Here is a 20,616-nt window from a genome sequence, read left to right on the forward strand (position 1 = left end):
AGAAAGATATGAGAGAGCTGCAGAGCCTGTTGGAGAAGGGAGGCAGGAAGCACCCTGAAGAACTGACCCAAGGAAAGCTGCACCTCTGCCAGGCTCACGGCCAGCAGCAGCACAGCACTCCTAGAATGCCTCTTGATCTTGGCTGCATGGGACGACTCCTCAGAAACAAGGTTGTCTGAGCTGCCAGGGATCTGACAGACATATCCTGGTCTGTCTCCAAGGGCTGGAGGGCTGTGACCAAAGAAAACAGAGCCAAGGTTAACCCCCAAGTCCGCAGAGTCCCACTGGACTGCTGAGAGACCATGCTCCCCACTCACCACTTAGAATTTCAGCCTGACTCTCCATGGTCTGGTGGCTCAGGCGCCGTGAGATGAGTCCTGGGCACAGAGCTCCATCAGCCCCTGCTGCCCAGCCTGCTCCCAGCAGCAGCACCCCCAGCCCGCCCGTCCTCCCTCTCAGCAGGGCTGAACCCAGGAGCCACCAGAAGTGTACGGGAGTGGGACTGAGCAAGGCCTGGCACAGGGAGGTCAAGGCCCTGCCCAGGGTGGCCGGGGCTGGGGCAGCCACAGAGCTGCCCCTCGTTGCTGCTGCAGCAGCAGGACAGTGGCCAAGCTGCCCAAAGAGGCACCAGAGCGGCTGTGACTCACTGATGAACCTGACGGCCGCCAGGCGCACGTCATCCTGAGGGTCCTGCAGGTATGGCAGGCTCTGCTGCAGGTACTCTTCAGTCCTGCTCCTGCTCTTCTTCAGCTGCAGAGAGAACAAGGGATGCCTCTCAAGGCTTGCCACGGAATTGAGCGGAGCAGCACCTCTTGCCAGCTCCCCCTGGTACTGAGAGCCCTCCTGTCCTGCTGGGTGCAGGCAGGGGACAGGGGCCTGGAGAAGAGACCTCAGGGTCTGTTCTTGAGGGCAGGAACAAGGATGCAGCTCCAGGCCCTGCTCAGCTACAGAGCCCACAGCCCAGACACAGGGCAGGGACAGCCCTCCCCCAGCCTGGGCCCTGGGGCTTGTCCCTACCAAGCACGCTCCCAGCTCCCACAGCCGCTCTCTCTTCAGCAGGTGCTGCAGCGTCTTCCACCGCAGGAGCTCTGAGACACCAAGAAGGGCTTCCCTGGAAGCCTGCAGGACAGCATTAGCTCAGGGATGGCACCAGGGGCTGGGCAAGAAGAGCTCTTGCCTTTGTTCCTGGGGTCATCCTGCCCTTAGGAAGTTGGGACATGTCCAGCCCAAATGCCTGGGAGCCTTTTGTGGACAGCTCTGGGGGACAGGGCTTGAGGCTCAAAGGCCTGGCCTCCAGCACATTCAGGAACAGTGAGAAGCCTGTGGAGTTGCACCTGTCCAGGCCTTGGTGGCCGTGGGCTGCAGCCCAGGCCGGCAGGAACAGGTACGGCAGGTGATGGGAATGGCCGTGCCAGCGTGTGTGCCCCTGCTCGTGCTGGCTCCATAGGGACTCTTCCCACAGGCTCTGCTGGAGGAGCCCTTGCCCTGATGCCCAGGAGCCCTGGGCTATGTCAGTCCACTCCTCTCTGTGTCAGTGCTCAGCCTTGACATCTGTACCTCGGCCACACTGGGAGTCTGGTCACTCATGCGGAAGAGGAGCGGGACCAGTGCCCTCTGCACCTCCTTCCTCATCCTCTTCTCATCCCTCCAAACCACTGACTCCAGCAGGTGTGTGAACATGCAGATGGAGATCTCTCGCAGCTCGCTGCACTCCTGGGGAGAAGGAGGAAAAGGGAGCTTTGGAAACAGCATTCCCTGCCCGGCGTGAGGTGGGGCGTGGGCATGGCTGTGGTGAGGGCAGGTGCTCCAGCATCAGATTCCAGAGAAGCAGTGCTGGCCTGCAAGGCCCAGAAGCCATCCCAGGACAGCCCAGGGGAGCGGAGCTGCCGCCTGCAAGTGCTGCTTGCAGGGCTGGGCTGCAGGGCAGCTTTCTTTGCCCAGTGCCCATGGGAGGGGCTGAGGCTCCCACATCAGCCTTACCGAGTCAAAGAGGGGCAGGAGCCTCGCCACCAGCTGCACAGCCATGGAGCTGGCCTTTCTCTTCTGCAGCTGACCCAGCACATTTCGCAAGACCACGAGGATCTTCATCTTGGCATCTTCCCTGCCATCTTGCAGGATCTTCATCATGCCCGGCAGGAAGACTTCAATATTTCTTGCCTGTGTAAAGAAGACAATTTCTATTGGGTGAAAATATCTGTGCCTGAAAAGCCCCCTGGGAGGCCAATCCAGGCCCTGCCATGGCAAGGAGGGCGTTTGGAGCAGTGACCACCCTGCTTTGGAGCAGTCTGGCCCCCAGAGCAGGCCAAGCCACTGCTTTACACACAGCCCCAGACCCCCTTTGCCACCGTGGCTGCCCCTGACAACGCCCTGCTCACCATCTCGGCTCGCTCTGACAGCCCCACGAGGCCTCCGAGCAGCAGGTTGGCCGTCACCACACTGGGACAGCCCTGATGGTTCTCACCGTCGGACTCGTCCCCCGACTGCTCCAGCTCAGCCTGCCTGGAGGGCGACTGCAGGAGCAAACTCAGCATGAGGGGCCGGCAGAGCCTGCAGGGCTCGTGGGAGGGGATCGGGGCCTTTTCTGTGCACTCACAGCCCTGGACTGGGTTTGGGACCCTCTTGCAGAGCAGCTGAAGCTCTGTCTCTGCAGCAGCTTGGCAAACTCCTTCAGGACCTTCTCCAGAACCTCAGGCATGGAGCACATCAGCTCCCACAGCGTGGGCGCAGTTCTGCAAGGCAGAGCACTGTCAGCAGGGCTGCCTCAGCCCCAGTGCTGGGGCCCAGTCCAGCTGTCCAGAACCTGCCCCTGGCAGCCCCTGCTGTGGGTCCCCGGGGCCCTGCCCGGGCAGGCAGCACAGGCCTGAGGGGTGTTCCTCGTGGGGCTGCTGGCTCTGGGCTGGCTCGGCCAGCTGTGGCTCTGGGAACCCAGCCAAGCCCCCCAGGCTGGAAGGTGTGGGGAGATGAGAGCCTGACTCTGCAAAGTCTCCTGCAGCATTCCTGGGCTCTGACAGCCAGAGAGTCTCTGGGGCCCTCTCCTCACATGGAACAAGCCCACCCTCAAGGCTGTCAGGGCCAGTACCTGTCTCCTCTAAGAGCCATCTTGCACAGGAGGGTGATCACTGTTGTGGGGTACTCGTGGGTCAGCAGGAGAAGCAGTGACTCGGCTTTCTCCCAGGCTGGCCCTGTGTTGATGGATTGCAGGTTCTCCAGGATGCAGCTGAATATCTTGGGCACCTGGAGGGGACACAGGTGAGGATGGTGCTGCCCCTGGAGCACAGCCATGTCCTTTGCATTCCTCTTCTCTGCCTTTGGGTGGCTTTGGGTGCCCAAGTCACCTGTGTTTGGCATGAGGAATGCAGGGAGGAAGAAGGCTCGGCAGGGCTGAAGGGCAGGACAATCCAGCCACAGGTCACTTACATCTGTCAGCCAGAAGGCTGGATCTTCCAAGGCCACATCCAGCATGCTGCTGGGCACCTGCTTGTCATGGATGCTGGCATCACTCATCGCCCCAAGGGCCACAAGGATGACATCTGCCCTCTCATGAGACCAGAGGTATTGTCCAAATGCCTATGGCAGGAAGGAAGGAAGACACATCCCACTGATTGCCCTGTTGGTACTGCTTGACTGAGCAGCACGAGCAGCCCTGGCCACAGCAGAACCCACAGCAAAGCTGCAGTGCCTACAGTCCCTGCATGGGAGAAGATGAGGGGAGAGGGCCCTCCAGGTGGGGGAGGAGGGCTCATGGGCACAGGGTGCTGGGCACAGAGACCCAGGGCCTTGCCCAGAGGACTGGAACTCCTCCTGGGACTAAAGCTGGTGCTGGGACATTGGACTGCAGTCCTCGTGTTGTCCCTGCTCAAGGATGGCAGGAATCCTCTGGCCAGGGAGGTGAGGGCACACCAGCCCCACTGGTTCTGGGTCCTTTTGCTCTCACGAGTGACCTGCTGATGCCACGCACAGGAGTCCCAGCAAGGGCACAGCTCCTTACCTTGGCACAGTCCCTGGCACTGGAGAAACACAGCGAGGAGGTGGTCACAGCTTCCCAGGGGAACTGGCTTTCTGGGTCCTTTGCTCTTGATTCCACTAAACAGCAGGGGAGACACACAAGAGTCAGCAAGGCAGAGAAGCTTTTGCCAGCAAGCTTATCAGAGCACCCTGAGATCTGCTGGCAAAATGGCAGGCCAGGAGCAGTCAGGATTTCTGGAGGGCATCAGGAATAGCTTCTTGCTACAGGGGCTGGAGGGACCAGCCAAGGTGTGGATCTACTCTTCCCTACCAGGGAAGATGTGGCTTTGGGACATGGGAGTCAAGAGGAGCTTTGGCTGTGGGGCCCACAAAGCTGCAGGCTTCAAGGTCCTGAAAGGAACAGGAGGAGGAAGAGCAGCAGCAAAGAGATCCTGGCCTGGAGAGCGCTCAGCTTCTGCAGCAAAGTGGCAGCTGGGATGCTCTGGGAAGCAGCTGGGAGGGGCAAAGGAGGTCAGGAAGCAGATGTGTGGGCACATATCTGAATGCAGAGGGATGAAGCTCACAAGTGCTTGCACTGTTTTACTTACAGATGAATTCAGCCAGAGCAAAAAGAGCATGGAAAGCTGCATAGCTGGTTTGTTCCATGGAAAATCGGAAAAGGAGATGTCCCAGCAGCTTTCCTAGAACTGGCAGTTGGATCTCTCCAGAGCAGACATCTGCAGAAACACCTCTTGGAACTCTGAGACCGGCCTGGATGAGGGAGGCATGAGCAGAAGGGCTGAGGGCAGGAAGTTGGGGCCAAAGCCCCCCACCCAGGAGCGTAGCCAGGGCTGGATTCCTGGTGAGTTCAGGCTTTGCAAGCCCTGCATGCCCATCTGTCAGGGCAGTCAGATGGGCAGCAGCCCTGGCATGGAGAGCGGCAGGGATGTGGGCATGGCCGGGCTGGAGGGGGCCTGGTCCTTACCCTCAGAGTGGAATAGTCGGACAGCACACGGATCAGGACATCAATCCTCCCCACAGCCCTCTCCCTCACAGCTTCTCTCTCATCTCTGGAAAAGTCCAGCAGCATCTGGCCCAAGAGAAGCAGCTGGTGAGCCCCGGGAACAGACACCAACTGCAGCAGCAGCACAGCTGCACTGTGGGGCCGGACTGGCAGCATCTCTTAAGGCTTCCTCTGCCCTCCAGCAAAGCCTGTCTGGGGGTGTCTGCCCCTGGGATTCCTCCCAGGCCTGGCACAAAGGCTCTGGGCCAACCTCATGGCCAGGCAGGAAGGCAGGTGCCACCCTCTGCAGCCACCGTGCTCCACAAGAGCCTGGTGCCAGCCCCTGCTTTCCCACAGGAGGTGGGCACCCTGCGCACAGGGCACTCTGCCTGCTCGGGACTGCTCTGGGGACCACCCAGACTGGAGTGGGCAAACCCTTCCTCCAGGTAGCACAACAGCCCTGGGATCCCCCGTCTTGGCCTGTGCCAGACCTCCAAGATGCCCTGCAGCTCCTCGCTGAGTCTGGAGGCAGAAAAGCTGAACACCATTGTCCTCAGCATGGTGTCCATGGAGTTCAGGGTCTGCAAGAAACACAGAGAGCAGTGGCAGTGATTCTGCTGTTCCTCCCACCTGCAGGAGACCCATCTCAGCTCCCAGTGCCACGGGAAGAGGAGGAGGCCCACACTTCCTGGGAGAGACATTGGAAGAGACAATCTGCTGGGGGCAGAGCAGGCTGTGGCACAGGAGTTGGGAAGGGGACAGGGGTACAAGGGTGGGAAAGCAAAGTTGAGACCTTGCCCAGCCTTGGATCTCTGCTGCTGTGGCAGAGAGCAGTCCAGAGGGGCTGGGGGCTCCTGGAGCTCCCTCAGTACTTACCTTGACATAGAGGGGAAGGTCCAGGTCCAGCATTTCACTTTCTGGGGGAAGCCAGAAGACGCTGGAGAAACATGCAGACAGGAGGCTTTTGGTTTTGCCCTCCAGCGCTGTTTCCACCAAGCTGCAGGGAGAGAGCAGGGACAGTTGGACTCTGCTGCTGGGAGCAGCCCCTGGACAAGTCACGCAGGTGGCATCAGAGGCTCTGGGGCAGGGGGCCCAGGAGGGTTGGGCAGGAACCTTAAATCCTCAATAGCCAGCATGGAAAGATGCCGAATGTCCGAGCTCAGTCGGTCCCTTGGCTCTTCTTCCAGCAGCTCCTGCAGAGCACAACTGGGATGGCATCTGGCAGCTGCCAGCCCCCAGTGCCTCCAGCCCCTGACTCAGCCAAGCGCTGCACACCCAGGGTGCCAGTGCCAGGGGTTTGCTCCCTTCCCCAGAATGCCAGGTGTTCCTTCACCTTTATATGCTCTGCCAGCTGGTAGATGTCGCAGAACAAATCCAGGCCCTGGGTCAAGCCAAAGCTCAAGGCGCTTCTGCACAGGTGGCAGATGCTCCTAAGAAAGGGCACCTTGTGCCTCTCCTGCTGCCAGCCAGGGGACAAGAGACACGCAGAGGGAGGGTGAGAGGGTGCCCACAGCCAGCGGGGCCACAGCACTGGGTGCAGTGCCCTGCGGGAGCAGCAGCTCTGCCCAGCCAGCACCGCTCCAGCAGCCTCCCTTGCTCTGCCCTTTCTCTGCCCAAGTTCTCATCGGACCCTTTAAAAGGCTCTGCCCAAAGGCCTCAGTAGAGCTTTAATCTGAGTTGTGGGGTTTATCAAACACATCACATTCCACCCCTTATTTCATACCATATGATCTCAAAGCCATATCCCATTTCCATCTATCTCCTACCCTTGAACAGCTCTTTTTCTTTTCAGGACTGTCTTCCACCCCTCTGGATGGCAGGCTTTGTTCTATCACGATGGACACTTGGAACAGGAAAAGCGAGTTGAGGAGACCAGAGAGGGGCAACACCTGGGAGGGTCTTTTGGGGATAAATCTTGATGTTTTGGAGGTTTTTATGGACACAGGATACCTAGTGACTTTTGGAGATGGACTTGGGCAGGAGGAATCCCCAACCCAATGTGCTCACATCTGGTTTTTCCCCCAAACCCAGAATTTCTCTGTCCCAGATCTTGACTGGGTGGAGGAGGAGGCTGCGAGGAAGAGGAAGATGCCCCGGGACCCCCAGGCAGGTGGGGAGGAAGTCAGTGCCCCTTTGCCCCTCCCTTGTGCTGCATCTTCCAGCCCAGCATGGCCCTGGCTGCAGGACAGCCCCGATGCCTACGCCGTCCTGCCGGGGCCGGGTTTGGGGGGATCTCCTTGGCCTTCCCTGTGGCCTGGAGGCAAAGCCCCTGCCTGTCCTTGTTCCCTCCTGCCCCAGGCCCCGAGCTGAGCACGGGGAGCACGGAGAGCACAGAGGACAAATCCCCCCAGCAGAACCTGGTGGCAGAGGCTGTTTTGAACAGCTCCAGGATGCAGGAAGTCACTGGGGAGGGAAAGCCATGGAGATACCTGGGTGTTGGGGTAGGGTGGTGGTGGAGGCTCCAAAGCCAACCCAGAGTGCTCCAAGGATGAAAGACCCACCGTGTGTGGGGAAGGCGACTGAAGCTTCAGCTGGAGCTCCCACCTGGAAGTCTGTGAGCGGCTTCACTCTGGGGAGAAGCCGTACAAGTGCTTGGAATGTGGGAAGTGCTCCTGCTGGAGTTCCAACCTGATCCGCCACTAGAATACCCACACCGGGGAAAGGCCCTACACATGTGGGAAATGTGGGAAGGGCTTCAGCAGCAGCTCCAACCTGATCCAGCCCTATGAGTGTTTTGAGTGTGGAAATTGGATTAAGATCAATTTGTGTCTCCTCAGGCATCAGCCCATGCGCATGGGGCAGAGGCCATTCTGCTGCACCAGCTGCAGGAAGAGCTTCAACCAGAACTCCAATCTTGTCACCCGCTGGAACATCCACACCGGGGAGAGGCCGTACAAGTGTGGGGAGTGTGAGAAGAGCTTCAGCCACAGCTCCAACCTCATGAACCACCAGCGCATTCACACTGTGGAGAGGCCCTGTGAGTGTCCTGAGTGTTGGAAGAGTTTCCCTGTGCCTTGACCAGATGCTGACACAGCCACCAGTAAGGGAGGCCCTACAAGTGCCCTGGCTGTGGGAAGAGCTTTGTTTGCTGCTCCCCAACTTCGTGACCCATCGGAGGACACACACTGGTAACAGATCTGGTGACCCACATTCCTGGTGATCCACACTGGGATCCATTCCTGGTCTCCACATCCTCCTGGTTCCCTGTAGGCACTTGGGTGAACACAGAGGGAGAAACATCCACAGGGACACAGACAGACATTGGAAATTCATTGGGAAGAGATGATTTGTTGACTTTTGACCTCCAAACGTCTCTCCTGCTCTGTCTAATTGTTTCTTTTGGTGCCATTAAGCAACACTGGATGATCTTTAAGGACTTTTCCAACCTAAATAATTCCATGATTCTAATTCTCTGTGCCCCCCAAGCATCTTCTACAGCCAAGGGGTGACACTCTGGGGCAAAGACCAAGAGTTTGAAGACAGTGGTGTGGAAACCTTTTCAAAAAAGGCTCTTGCACCCACCCAACCCAACCCCAGGGAGACTCACATGATCCTGACATAGAAATCCTTTTCTTTGGGCTTTGATTTTTATTCGTTCCATTTCATCCCTTAAAACCACCCCAAACTGGGGTAAAAATAAAGAAATCAAACAAAGACATGTAAACTCCAACATGTTATTGGGATTTGGGGAGAATTTGGGGATTCAGAGATGTTTTTGAGGACTTGGCTGTTCTGGGGGATCTGAGGGAGGTTTCCCCAAAATTGGGGGTACCCAGGCTGGGTGAACGTGCCCATGATCTCATAGTTGTGTCAGCAGTCCGTGTCCCCCTGAGCCTGTCTGTTCTCCAGAAATTCCCATTGGCTGTTCCAGTGCCTGGCCTGGGTCTCCCCACATGGGGTGTTCCCCACCAAAGTTCCCAAATCACTGACGAGGTGCCCGAGCTGCTCCTGGTTGTAGCTGTACCTGTCCACCATCCTCCAGGCCAGGGCCTGTTGAGAAGTGACACTCAGCTTTTCCCGGGAACTGAAACACGCCTGGGGGTGCAGGGACACAGGTCATGGGGTGCCACTTCCTCTCCCCCAGCAGCCCCCAGCTGCCACAGCACATTGGGAGCTCAGGGGCCCACCCTGGACCTCCTTTTGCCACCCCACTCTGCCCCACAGCTGCTGCACCACTGACTTCTGGGTGGGGGGAACACGCCCATCAGCTCCCAGGGATGGACAGGGAGTTTGGGGACCCCCCCAGTGTGGATCCATCCCCCACAGAGCCCCTGGGCTCAAGTGATGGAGGACAGGGGGGAGCCCTGTGAGAATCCCTTGTCCTCTGCTCCCCTGCCCCCTGTCCAACACCCCTTTTCTCCCAACTTGCACCCCTTTCCCATCGTCCCCACAATCCCCAGCTCCCACCCAGCTCAGTTTGGAGGTTTCAAAGTCTCACCTCCTTCCCCACTCAGTTTGGAGGTCCCAGTCCCCCTTTTCTCCTGCTCTCCCACCCTTTTCCCATTGTCCCTTGAAGGGGAGCTGTTAAATATTGTGTACTGCAAAAGCTGCTAAATCGTGTGCATTCCAAATTAAACCTGGATTTATTAGTATGGTCTGGCATCCAAATGGCAGCAAAACCAGTGTTGTACTTCTATTCTTTTTAATTCTCTCCACAGTCTCCAATTTCCCCCTGTAACCGGACAGGAGAACACAAACAGCCCTGGTGCCGCTGGGGAGCTGCGCTGACCCCAAGGGGCTGGATTTCTCCCTCCCCATCGTCCTGTTCTGCCCTCCCCCGGGCTGGCTCTGGCTCTTGCTCTGACCGACGGCAGGGCAGGACGAACGGGCGGGATGGGTCCGGGAGATGCCGAGCATCGGCGGCAAGGGGCAAGGTTGCCGCCAAAGGAGTTTATTTAATAAAGTGAAGAGGCAGCTGAAAAAGCCGGTGGCTCCGGCCGGGGCTGCTTCGGAGCGGAGGGGTTGCCTCCGGGGCGCGCGGGGACAAACGGGCGACGGACAAACGGACAAACGGCCCTGGCACTTTGGCGACAGCGGCGACAGCGGCGGCAGCAGCGACAGCAGCGGCAGCAGCGATTCGCTCTCGCACATACTATTACTCTTTTCCTCCTCTTGCTCTCCGGTGCCCCGCACCCTCGGTGTCCCTCTCCCGGTGTCCCGCACCCTCTCCCGTTGTCCCTCTCCCGCTGTCCCTCCCGCGGTGTCCCTCTCCCTTTCCCGGTCTCCCCCTGCCCCTGGCGGCCCGGGCCATGGCCCCGGTGTCCCTCCCCCGCTCCTGGCCGGGGCCGCCCCGTCCCCGCCCCTGCCTGGCCCGGCGCGCTCTCGCCTTTGCCCGAGTCTCGGCGTGCCGGCTGCGGCGCTGCTGGACGAGAATCTGCGGCTGGCTGTGGGACGGGCTCGGCCTCGCCGCCCCTTGGCTCCGCCTGCTCCGGCTCCGGGCCGGAGCCCGAGTCCGAGCCCGAGCCCGAGCCCGAGCCCGAGCCCGAGCCCGAGCCCGAGCCCGAGCCCGAGGGCTGCCCCTGCTGCGGGTCCGGCCCCGGCGCCTCCCAGGGCTGTCAGAGGACACCGGCGCCGCGGCCGCTGCCGCCTCGTCTGCGGCTTCCCCTGCCAGAGCTCCGCCGCTCGGCAGCGCGGCCGCGAGCAGCGAGCGGCCGGTGCCTGGGGCGGTCGGGGATACCCAGCCCAAGGCGGTCGGGGATACCCAGCCCAAGGCGGTCGGGGATACCCAGCCCAAGGCGGTCGGGGAAACCCAGCCCAAGGCGGTTGGGGATACCCAGCCCAAGGCGGTCTGGGAAACCCAACCCAAGGCGGTCGGGGATACCCAGCCCAAGGCGGTCGGGGATACCCAGCCCAAGGCGGTCGAGGGGCGCTCGGGGACCGTGCCGGGCCCCGGGTCGAACGCTGCCGGCCACGTCTCGCCCGCAGGGAAGGCGAAGGAGCTCCTGTACAGGCGCTACCGGATGGGTTCGCTGCTGGGCAGTGGCGGCTTCGGCAGAGTCTACGCGGGGACTCGCCTCGAGGACGGAGCCCCGGTGAGTGGCGGGGCCGGCGGCGGGCGGAGGAGGAGGAGGAGGAGGAGGAGGAGGAGGAGGAGGAGGAAGAGAAGGAGGAGGAACATGAGGAGGAGAAGGAGGGTTGTGCGGGTCGGGCAGCGGGCTCAGTCCGCTGCTCCCCTTGGCTCGCAGGTGGCCATCAAACTCGTGCGTCGGAATCGCATCCGGCACTGGGGCAAGCTGGTGAGTGAGCGGGGCCAGCGGCAACAAGCGGGGCGGGACGCGACGGGAGGAGCCGAGCCCGGGAGGGTGGAAGCCGCCAGGACGCTTGGAGGGAGAGCGGGCGTGGGGTCAGTGCGGGGCGGGAGCATCCCAGGCTGGGTAAGGGGTACCAGACAGAGCTGTGACACATCATCAGTGGCACTGACGACATCGTGGTCCCCCCGCAGCCCGACGGCACCCGGGCGCCCCTGGAGATCGTGCTGCTGAACAAGGTGTCCACTGGGTTTCCTGGTGTCATCCAGCTCCTGGAGTGGTTTGAGCTCTCCAACGCTTTCTTGTTGGTGATGGAGCGTCCACAGTGGTCTCAGGACCTCTTCCACTTAATCCGGGAGTGGAAGTTCCTGCCAGAGGAGGTGGCCTGGAAGCTGTTCTGTCAAGTGCTGAAGGCTGTACAGCACTGCACCAGCTGTGGCGTCCTGCACCGTGACATCAAGCCCGAAAACATCCTCCTCGACCTGGCCACCGGCGACCTGAAACTCATTGACTTTGGATGCGGCACGTTCCTTCGGGACAGGGTGTACACCCAGTTTGCAGGTGAGCCCACACCCAGGGGGATGCTCCTGGTACCGGCACCTCAGGCATTGCATGGCCATGCTGCACTGGGGACTCCCCATTAATCTGAGAGAGAATGGGATTAATTCTCCAGCCAAGTTGCTTTAGGATTGGGATGGGGTGGGTGAGCTATTGCAAGCCAGTGCCCAGCCTTGCTGACAGCCCTCACCACTCATCCTGACCTGGGCTGGAGTGGGTACCGGGCGGAGCCAGCCTGATAAAAACACCGGTGAGGGTAGCAGAGAGGAGGGCTCAGAACTCCTGCAGCAGCTGGTTAGGTGTGCATGCCAGGAAGGTCATGGGCTGCTCTGCTCCCCTTGTTTGCCTTGTCTTATGATTAACTGTTGAGGGCAGTGCAGTGGGGCAGGGAGAAGGCAAGGCTTTTCCTCACCACTGGGTGGGTTTGTTCCTTGTGGGTAATGGTTGGGCCTTCCCAGGACTTCTGCTGCCCTCTTGGACACCGGTGGCTTCTCCTACAACCCAGAGTTTGTAAGCTGCTGTCAGGTGCTGGTGAGAAGGCAGCGGGTCCCAGCGTGTGGCAGTGGGGCAGGTGCCACATCCCCAGGGATGCTCAGGCGAGGGTCTGGGAGCAGGAAGCATCCCCCTGGTGAGCTCTGTCTGTATTCCATAGGAACACTGTCATACAGTCCGCCGGAGTGGATCCACCACAAGTACTACCACGGCGAGGGGGCAACAATCTGGTCCCTGGGCATCCTGCTCTACCAGATGGTCTGCGGGAAGCACCCTTTCCTGCAAGGCTGGAGCACCATGGGGGGGCAGCTCCTGTTCCCACAACCGGTCTCTCGAGGTGGATACCCATCTTTGTGGCATGGGGGGAATAATGGTGTTGGGAGTTGGCAGCGGGCTCATGTGGATCCTGCTCTTGAAGCTGTTTATATCCCCTGGTTGGCTGGAGGAGGTGGCACATGTCCTGCCATCCTGCTCTCCTCCAAAACAGAGAAGTAATCGGGAAGTTTGGATGCAGCTCTGAGTGCCCCCAGAATGGCCTGGGCACACAGACAGTGGGACAAAGGGGACAGGATCCTTCTCCAGCTGACTGTCAGTTTCTGGTTTCTCTCCCCCAGAGTGCCGACACCTTATCAAGTGGTGTTTGTCCATCCGCCCCTCAGAGAGACCATCACTGGAAGACCTATTCTGCCATCCTTGGGTGCAGGGCATGCACCTGCCCTAGAAGGTGCTTTGTTTGATCGAGGGACCTGGCAAGTAACCGCTCCACACATCTCCTGGCAATAAGAAGCAAAGAAAACCAGACTTTTCTGGCATAAGTGTGGCACTAGGGGTAGATTAGCACATGGAAACGCATCTCACCTCTTAGTGTGGGAGCTGAGCTGGACACCTGGTCTTCCATGCATTGCTGGCCACCATCCAACCTGGTTTTGCTCGCCCTGCTTTGCTGAGAGCTGGAGCCCTTGGCACAATGCTGACAGCCTGGTCTCGCCCACAGGGATGGAGAAGGAGCCCTTGGAGAAGCTGTATTGGGTGGGCCTGCTGCCAGAGACATCAAGGCCTCTTTGTTGACCTGGACACTGCTCACCTGAAGATGATGGACTTTGAAGCTGGCACCACCATCAAAGCTGTCTTCCACACCTAGTTTACAGATGAGTACACCCCCAGGGCGATGCTCCCAGATGTGGGCCTGGCTGGCTATTGAAGGTTCCCCCCTTTGCTGGTGGGAAATGCTATTAATTCTTCAGCCCACAGCCAAGCTGCTCCTTGGCAGGGGGTGGAGGGGAGGTCTGGGCTGGTTGTGAAAGGAGAGCCTCAGCCAGCCCTGGGCAGGGGCTGGGGCAGGGGGAGTGGGCCTGACAGAAACCAACACAAAGGTGGGGCTGCAGAACCTGTGCAGCGGCTGGTTTGGTTTGCAGTTGAGTGCAGAATAGGAGAGTTGGGGGGATGAGAGATTGAAGGAAAATGACCTCTGAAGAAGACCTTGGGGTTATTTCTTCTAGGGAAGATATGCAGGAGGGAGGAAGGGGTATAGGGGATGTGATAACAGCCCTGTGGGTGCAGGAGGCTGCTCTTTGGGGATGCTGCCTGGCTGTCCCCGCAGCCTCCATGGGAGCAGGTATAGAGGGGCTTCTTTGGTAGTAGAGAAGATTTCACTAAGATACAAGCTCTTTAGCTCTAAGGATGTTAAGCATCAGGACAGGCCTGGGGGGCTGTGAAATCTTCTCAGAGACTTGTAAGTACAGATCAGACAAACAGCTCCCACCCATCCTGGTGGGGTAGGTGAGGAGCTGATACATAGCCCTGGAAGCTGGGCTTCTTTCCAGGGTTCCCAGTGGGGTGTCCTGCAAACCTGGCAGTGCCCTGGGCTGACTGTTACGTGGGATTAAAGCTAGTTGTTTTTGTCAAAGGAAAGGATGGTCATAGTTACCTGCCCCTTTAATGGGGGAAGCATCTTTGCCACAGGTATTTTGGCATTTCTGTGGATCTGCTGAGACCCGGTGGGTCAGCACCCCTGTGGCAGTGTGGGAGAGGGAATAAATCCTGCACAAGAGGCTGGTTACCCCCATATTATGAAGGGAAGCTGTTTTTCCCTGAGCCCATGTGTCCAGCCATGTGCTATTGATCCCTGTGGATCTGATGTGTTATGATTCCTGTTGACCCTCAGCGGGCCGAATGGCTGAAGCTCTCTGACCCTCTGCTCCTGGAAATGCCAGAGCAGGAGCAGAGCCTGGAGCCCGACCTGCTGGAGCAGCTCTGAGCCTGCTGGCGGGAGTGGGAGTTAAGGAGGAGTGAGCATGAGGTGGGACAGCTGTTCTGTGGTGTGGTTTGTCTACAGGAGCATCCTCCTCCTCTCTCCTCAATCTGAGGGGATGGGGATGGAGGTTCAAAGCTTGTTGTTGCCCTGCTGTCTTCTCTCTTGGCCTATGAGCTCCAAGGTGTGGTCTCTGCTGTGGGACCTGCAGCTTGAGTGTGAACAGTGCCCCGAGGCTGCAGAGCTTGACAGGAGGAAAAACCCTCCTTATTTTGGCTCAAGGAGGGCAGGCAGGGGCTGGTGGGTGAGTGAAGATCTCCCCTTGCAGGGTGGATGTTGCAGAGGAGCCTGATGGGGTGCTACCATTTGTGTGTACTCCTGGGTCCTTTAACCGTGTCTGGTTCTTTGATTAATGTTCTTGTTAATATTTCCTGCCTGCTTTTGGTTTTATGGCATTTTTCATATAATTTCCCCTCCTGACTGCTCTCCGTGGTGCTGCAGCCCCCCTCACTTGCTGGGACAGAGCTGTGTCCATGCTGGTGTGGGTCTCACCTGCAGCCTGGGCTCCTGCAGTGTGGGGCAGGCGGTGAGCCCCAGACCCACAAGCAGCACACTTTCCTTTCCATTGGCTCTGTGGTTTCCTCAGCTTTTGCTCTGTGCCATTCTTTTTCTCTTTGTTTTATCACATTTTCCCTCTGACTCCTTTGCAGGTGGAAGAAGACCTTCTTCCAGAGGTGGCACCTGCTCAGCCAGAGCTCTCCTGTGCTATTCCTTTGATGGCAGGTAAAGACAGTGGAGCAAGGGGTTGTGGTCCCCCAGCAGGCTTCTCCATGTGTGGCACTGTGCTGGCATGGGCTGGGAAGCAGCTCACCACTCCCTGGGGTTTTTTCCAGCATCTACTTCTTGCTCCTTGCATCCCCCCAAGAGCTGAAAGGCTGCTCCTGCCTGGCTGCATCCCCCAGGCATGGGCTGAAAAGTGAGGGCTTGAGCCTCACATCCTGATGCAAAGTCTGAGTAATTTGGGCCTAATTAGCAGAGGTTCAGGGGTCCCTGTGGGTGCTGTGGGAGGAGAAGAGGAGCTGGGAGTGGGTGCTGGATGAGGGCAGTGCCTCTTGGCTGAGCCTCAGGAGAGCTGGCCCCATTCTCAGCAGTCCTGTGAGGGTGCAAAGTGGAGCTAAGTAAGGGGATTTCACACTTAGAGGGTGGAGGATTTTGGAGTTCATCCTGCTGAGTGCAGAGCTGCAGGGTGTCTGTTGGTGAAGCCCCAGCATTTCCCCCTCCCTGCTGCCTCTTTGATGGTTGTTCTTTGTCTCTCAGTGACCCCTCTAGCACGAGTTCACCGAGAGGGCCAGGAGACACCAGGATGAGGGACATGATCCTACTCTGGTGTCAAGGGAAGAACAGGAGAGCTTTCCCTTCCCAGCTGGGCAGTACATCATTGGAATATCCCACTATCAGCTTTCCCTGCTGATGCCAAATTCCTTTTCAAAGAGCTCTGCCAGACGGTAAAAAGGGTCATCAATCCTGATTGCCTTCTGCTGCTCTCAGGACTGAGGCTGGGATCTTCCTTCCCTGGAAGGAAGTCCCAGGTGTGATGATCCCATTGGCTTGGCTTCTGCAAGCAGTCAGGTCTGCTCCCTGTGGTTTCTGCAGCTTCCTTTGCCAATGCTTGGCCCATTTGTTCTTTGTGATGGCCATCCATGGATGAATCCATCCATCTTGGAAAGGCAAAGCCTGAATCAGGTGCCCAGCTGGGATCCACCTGGCAACCTCCCTCTCCATCCTTACAGCCTGGGCTGTCCTGCCTGACTCTTTCCAGCTGAGCTTGCCAGGCAGCATCAAGTTGAATATCCCTGAATATCCCTGTGGGTCTCAAGCATCTCCAGGCCATGTGGGAGCAGCTCATTGAAGCCAAGCCCTGAGTGGGCTGGAGGCAATGCTGGCCGTGAAGCAAAGGCTTTGGTAGCACTGCATCCAAGAGGTGCCATAGTCTTTCCCTGTGAGGGGTGGGTCCTGCCTGCCATGTCTCAAGGCAGGGGGAGAGGAATTTCCCAGTGCCCAGCATGTTTCTGGCAGGAGGCTGCCAAGCTGGAATAAGCAGGATTCCCCCCTGGGACCAATGTGTGTAAAATAAAACAAATGCCACTTGTTCAACCACCCTTTGAAACAGAAACTCAACCCTGAATAAATCTGCTTAAAGCAAGAAATTCATCCCTGGGTGCTGCTGTGGAACAGCAATAAAGCTTCCTGGTGAATTTTCTTTCCTCCTCAGGGTGTGCAACAGGAATGGAGGAACAGGCTGGAGGCCCCAGGCTCCTTTGAACTGCTGGTGTCTGCTGCTCGTGGGCTCTTTCCTTCCATGGCATTCCCCTTGTGAGTTCAGAAGTTGAGGGGAGGCTGGTGGCCAGTCCCAAGAAGTAACCCCAACATGGGCAGGGCTGGGGCATAAGAGGCTTGGGGATTTCCCAGAGATCTGGGCAGCAATCCATGTGTCCCCACTCCAGCTGAGGAGAAAAAGGCCACTTTGCTCTGTTGCATTCAGTGCCTGACAGACCCTGGGGATTATTACAGTGAGTTGTCAGTGTTTATGAGCTCCAGCTGCTGGGCTGTCATTCCCCAGCTGAGGGGCTGTACTCTCCTTTCTTCCAGGTAACAAGTGATAGGACAGGAGGAAACAGCCTCAAGTTGTGACAGGAGAGGTTTAGATCAGACATTAGGAAAAGTTTCTTCCTCAAAAGGCTTGTCCAGCCCTGGCACAGACTGTCCAGGGAGATGGTGGAGTCACCACCCCTTAAGGGATTTAAAAGAGGTCATGTTTGGGCTAGGAGAGCTGTCAGACTAGAGATGGCTGATGTAAATTACTGTTCAAAGCTGTTGGGTATGAGCAGGGATGTGGCAGGATAAACCCAAGGTGCTGCAGGGCATGAGCAGGGAAGTGGCTGTTCTGCTCCTGCTGGGCACTTTCCAGGAGCAGCAGAGCTGTCCCACTGTCCTAAGAGAGGAAAGCAGAGATGTTCTTGGTTTCTCACCCACGTTTGTGTTCTCCTGTCCTCGCAGCCTTTGGGCCAGCCCAGCCTGCTCCTGCAGTGCCACGAGTCAGGGCTCAGCTGCAGCAGCCACAAGCTCAGCCAGTCCATCCGCGATGGTGCTGACCATGATGGTCCCTGTGCTTCCCTGGACCTGGAATGCAGAACAAACAGGTGAGGCGTGATGGGGTGCCTGACAAGGGGGCAGCAAGGGAATAAATGGCTGTTGGGAGGAGATTGGCTGTCTCATAGCTTGGTCTGATCCTGGAGGAGGCTGTGCAGGCAAGTGGCGTGACTGGGGGGCTGTGTGGTGGTGGCACGGTCTGGGGGCTCCGCTTGGATTGTTCAGGTGAGGCACAGCGTGCACAGAACTGGCCCCACCCTTTACTCCTGAGGTTCATCTGCCACGGCCGAGCGAGCTTGGACGGTGACAGTGAATACCTCAGGACGTAGGTTTGGTCAGAGTATCCCTCTCTTAGATGGATGGCCTTACAGGGCTAAGCGAGCTCCACCTGCCCTAGTTTGGGGTTGGAGCTGTCCTTCTCCTAGGATGGTTGCCATGGGGCCAGCGAGCCCATCCTGCCCCTGGACACACTTTGTCTGACCCTTCAGCTGAGACCTGTCTGGCATGGGAGACCCTACCGGTGGCACAAACCACCTCCAGCACAGCTCCCAACCTCATGAGGGCACACAAGCTCCTCCCCCGTGACAAGGGGGTGTCCCTGGAGAAGTATTATTAAATTGTAACTCTGACTTATAATCTCTTTTGTGTTGCATTCATATCTCCTGCTGGTTTACCTTTAAACCAGCACAAATATATATACAGAAGCCACCAGTTTTTGATTGGGAAGGGTCATTTGCGTCCCACAACTGGGCCCAGCTCAAGTGGATTCATGCACAACAAGAGTCCCACCTCGAAGAATGGCAGCTGGAGATTATGTCAGTGACAAATGACAGTCAGACAGAACCAGGACACAGAAGGACTCAGGAAGTCCTCTCCAACCCATGTGTAATCCATCACCTGCAGCCTGGCAATGATTGGTTTATGTGGAGACTGTTCTAAAATGCTGTGATAGGAATGACCGTGCCCTTGCTTTATTTCCAGGACTGATGGACAGGATGGACATGGATATGCCACTTCTGTACATATATTTTACTTTGGGTGAATGCTTTAATTATGAGGACTGGAAAGAACATTTCAGAAGGTGGACTTACTAGGATGATGGGGCTGTGGACCAACCTGGACCAGACAAACTGGAGACTTTCACTGCTGAAGTTTGAGTTGCATGTTTTTTTGTACGGTTCTTACTTTTTGAAGGTTTATTGTTACCCGTTTGTGGTATTTCTGCTCACGGTTATTCGCCTGGTGGTTCCATCCCTGCATACTCAGCATGTTATCTTCTTCCCCTCATAGTTTTTCTCATCTTTGCCCTAATCCCTGGATTCCTTTTGGTTGCTGTTCCCACTTTTGATGAGTTGTTCCCCATTGGCTGTCTGGTTGCCCAGTTACACACTCTGCCCCCACCCTTGTCCAGTCACTGCCAAGTTCCAGAACCTTCCCTCAGAACCCTCTAAAAACCCAAGTTGTCCCTAAATAAATACCTTTTGTGACTTTGTTTCCACTTGTGCTTTGGGCAATTGCAGTCAACGGGTGGTCATTTTGTATGTTTTATACTTGCTGACTTTACAAAGAAGATTGTTGTTTTTATAAAGACCCTTATAGTGTAAATGTGTTCTGTATCTGTGTGTTTTATATATTGTTATGTTGTCCTTGTGTAAATATGTTCCATGGATTATTGTTGTTACATAGGCCCTTATAATGTAAATACATTTTATAGACTGATGTTATTATAAAGATTCTTACACTGTAAAATCTTTCTGTAGTTCGTTGCTTTTGCAAGGCCCGCAGCAGGTTGGGGCAGGGGAGCTTGAGGTGGCCAGGGCTGGAGGCTCTGGGGCTTTGGCAGCTGCACTGGAGGAGCTGTTCCATAGGAGAGGATGGAGGGGATCACAGAAGACAGAATACGCTGAGTTGGAAGGGACCTCCAAAGATCATCCAGTCCAACCTTTAGCTCTGCACAGGACCATCCCTGAGAGTCACATCCTGTGCCCCAGAGTATCATCCAAACGCTCCTTGAGCTCTGGCAGTCTTGGTGCTGTGACCGCTGCCCTGGGGAGCCTGGTCAGTGCTCAACCACCCTCTGGGGAAGACCTTTTTTTCTAACATCCACCCTAAACCTGCCCTGACACAACTTCAGGCCATTCCCTCAGGTCCTCTCCCTGGTCCCCACAGAGCAGAGATCCTCGGCCCCTGCAGAGGAAGTTGTAACTGCAACGAGGGCTACCCTGAGTGTCCTCCAGCTGAAGGATTAGGAGATACTCCAAAATGCCCTCAGGAATGGGGTTGTTCCCCATGGTGTCATCAATCCCAGCCTTCAGCTTTCCAATTCGAGACCCCATCCCACCCCTCCCAATTCCCATTCCAGCCACTCTGGGCATGAAGACACCCTTCCCAAGCCCAATTTCCCCCATCCCACCCCACCCTGAGTCCTATCCTACCTCTCCCAATTCATATCCCAACCCATTTTGGGCATTTTGAGGGGACTGTGAGATCAGGTAATTTTGGCGTGGAATTGAGGGGGTTTGAGATGACAGATCAATCCCTTTTGGCTCTTGGAGTAAGAAGCAATGGAGAAAATTCCACCAAATCCCCATAGAATCCACAAAATCCTCCAAACTCCCATTTCCCCCAAATTCCAGTAAAATTGTGAGGGTTTAAGTGTTCTTGTTCACTTTCTTTATTTTACCCAAATATCCTGCATTTTTAAGGGATGAAATAGATCAAAACAAAATCAAAACAAAATAAAAGTATTTTGTGTCTGGGTCAGGTGTCCACAGGTTTAGACTGGGGGCATCATGGGACATAGAGAATGAGAAACAGAATGAAAGAGGTTGGAAAAGACTTTGAAGATTATCCTGCATTTCTTGATGCCACCTGAGGAAATGATTGGATAGAGCAGGTGAGATTTCTGGGTGTCTAATGTTAACAAATCCCCTCTCCCCCGTGAATTTCCAATGACAGTCTGTGTCCCC

The 20,616-nt window shown here is 57.0% G+C and overlaps 1 protein-coding gene and 1 long non-coding RNA gene across 6 annotated transcripts in view; one reads left to right on the forward strand and one right to left on the reverse strand.

Annotated features, from left to right (window-relative positions):
• Positions 1-20,616, reverse strand: part of LOC139684176 (uncharacterized) — a 42,028-nt gene that overhangs the window by 16,809 nt on the left and 4,603 nt on the right. The window lies entirely within an intron of this gene.
• On the forward strand, positions 10,819-19,390 carry LOC139684171 (serine/threonine-protein kinase pim-1-like). 5 transcript variants are annotated; one of them, XM_071579772.1, is made up of 10 exons: positions 10,819-10,980; positions 11,134-11,184; positions 11,391-11,757; positions 12,407-12,583; positions 12,861-12,995; positions 13,241-14,545; positions 15,208-15,280; positions 16,770-16,870; positions 17,555-17,697; positions 18,629-19,390. In XM_071579772.1, exons 1-5 carry the CDS (start codon positions 10,909-10,911, stop codon positions 12,965-12,967), a joined length of 774 nt encoding a protein of 257 aa, XP_071435873.1. In that variant the 5' UTR covers positions 10,819-10,908; the 3' UTR covers positions 12,968-12,995; positions 13,241-14,545; positions 15,208-15,280; positions 16,770-16,870; positions 17,555-17,697; positions 18,629-19,390. The 5 variants fall into 5 exon arrangements, with proteins under 5 accessions (XP_071435873.1, XP_071435875.1, XP_071435874.1 ...); XM_071579774.1 differs by having other exon boundaries at positions 12,861-12,970; XM_071579773.1 differs by lacking the exon at positions 16,770-16,870.

Source organism: Pithys albifrons, chromosome 34 (genome assembly GCF_047495875.1).
Source record: "Pithys albifrons albifrons isolate INPA30051 chromosome 34, PitAlb_v1, whole genome shotgun sequence".
In the NCBI taxonomy this organism is placed as follows: domain Eukaryota; kingdom Metazoa; phylum Chordata; class Aves; order Passeriformes; family Thamnophilidae; genus Pithys; species Pithys albifrons.

What these genes read in the sequence shown, in the direction of transcription:
- LOC139684171 (XM_071579772.1), top strand. Translation starts at nt 10,909, where the DNA reads ATGGGTTCGCTGCTGGGCAGTGGCGGCTTCGGCAGAGTCTACGCGGGG. An exon ending in TCCGGCACTGGGGCAAGCTG is followed by an intron (nt 11,185 to 11,390) that starts GTGAGTGAGCGG and finishes GTCCCCCCGCAG; the next exon opens with CCCGACGGCACCCGGGCGCC. An exon ending in CCCACAACCGGTCTCTCGAG is followed by an intron (nt 12,584 to 12,860) that starts GTGGATACCCAT and finishes TCTCTCCCCCAG; the next exon opens with AGTGCCGACACCTTATCAAG.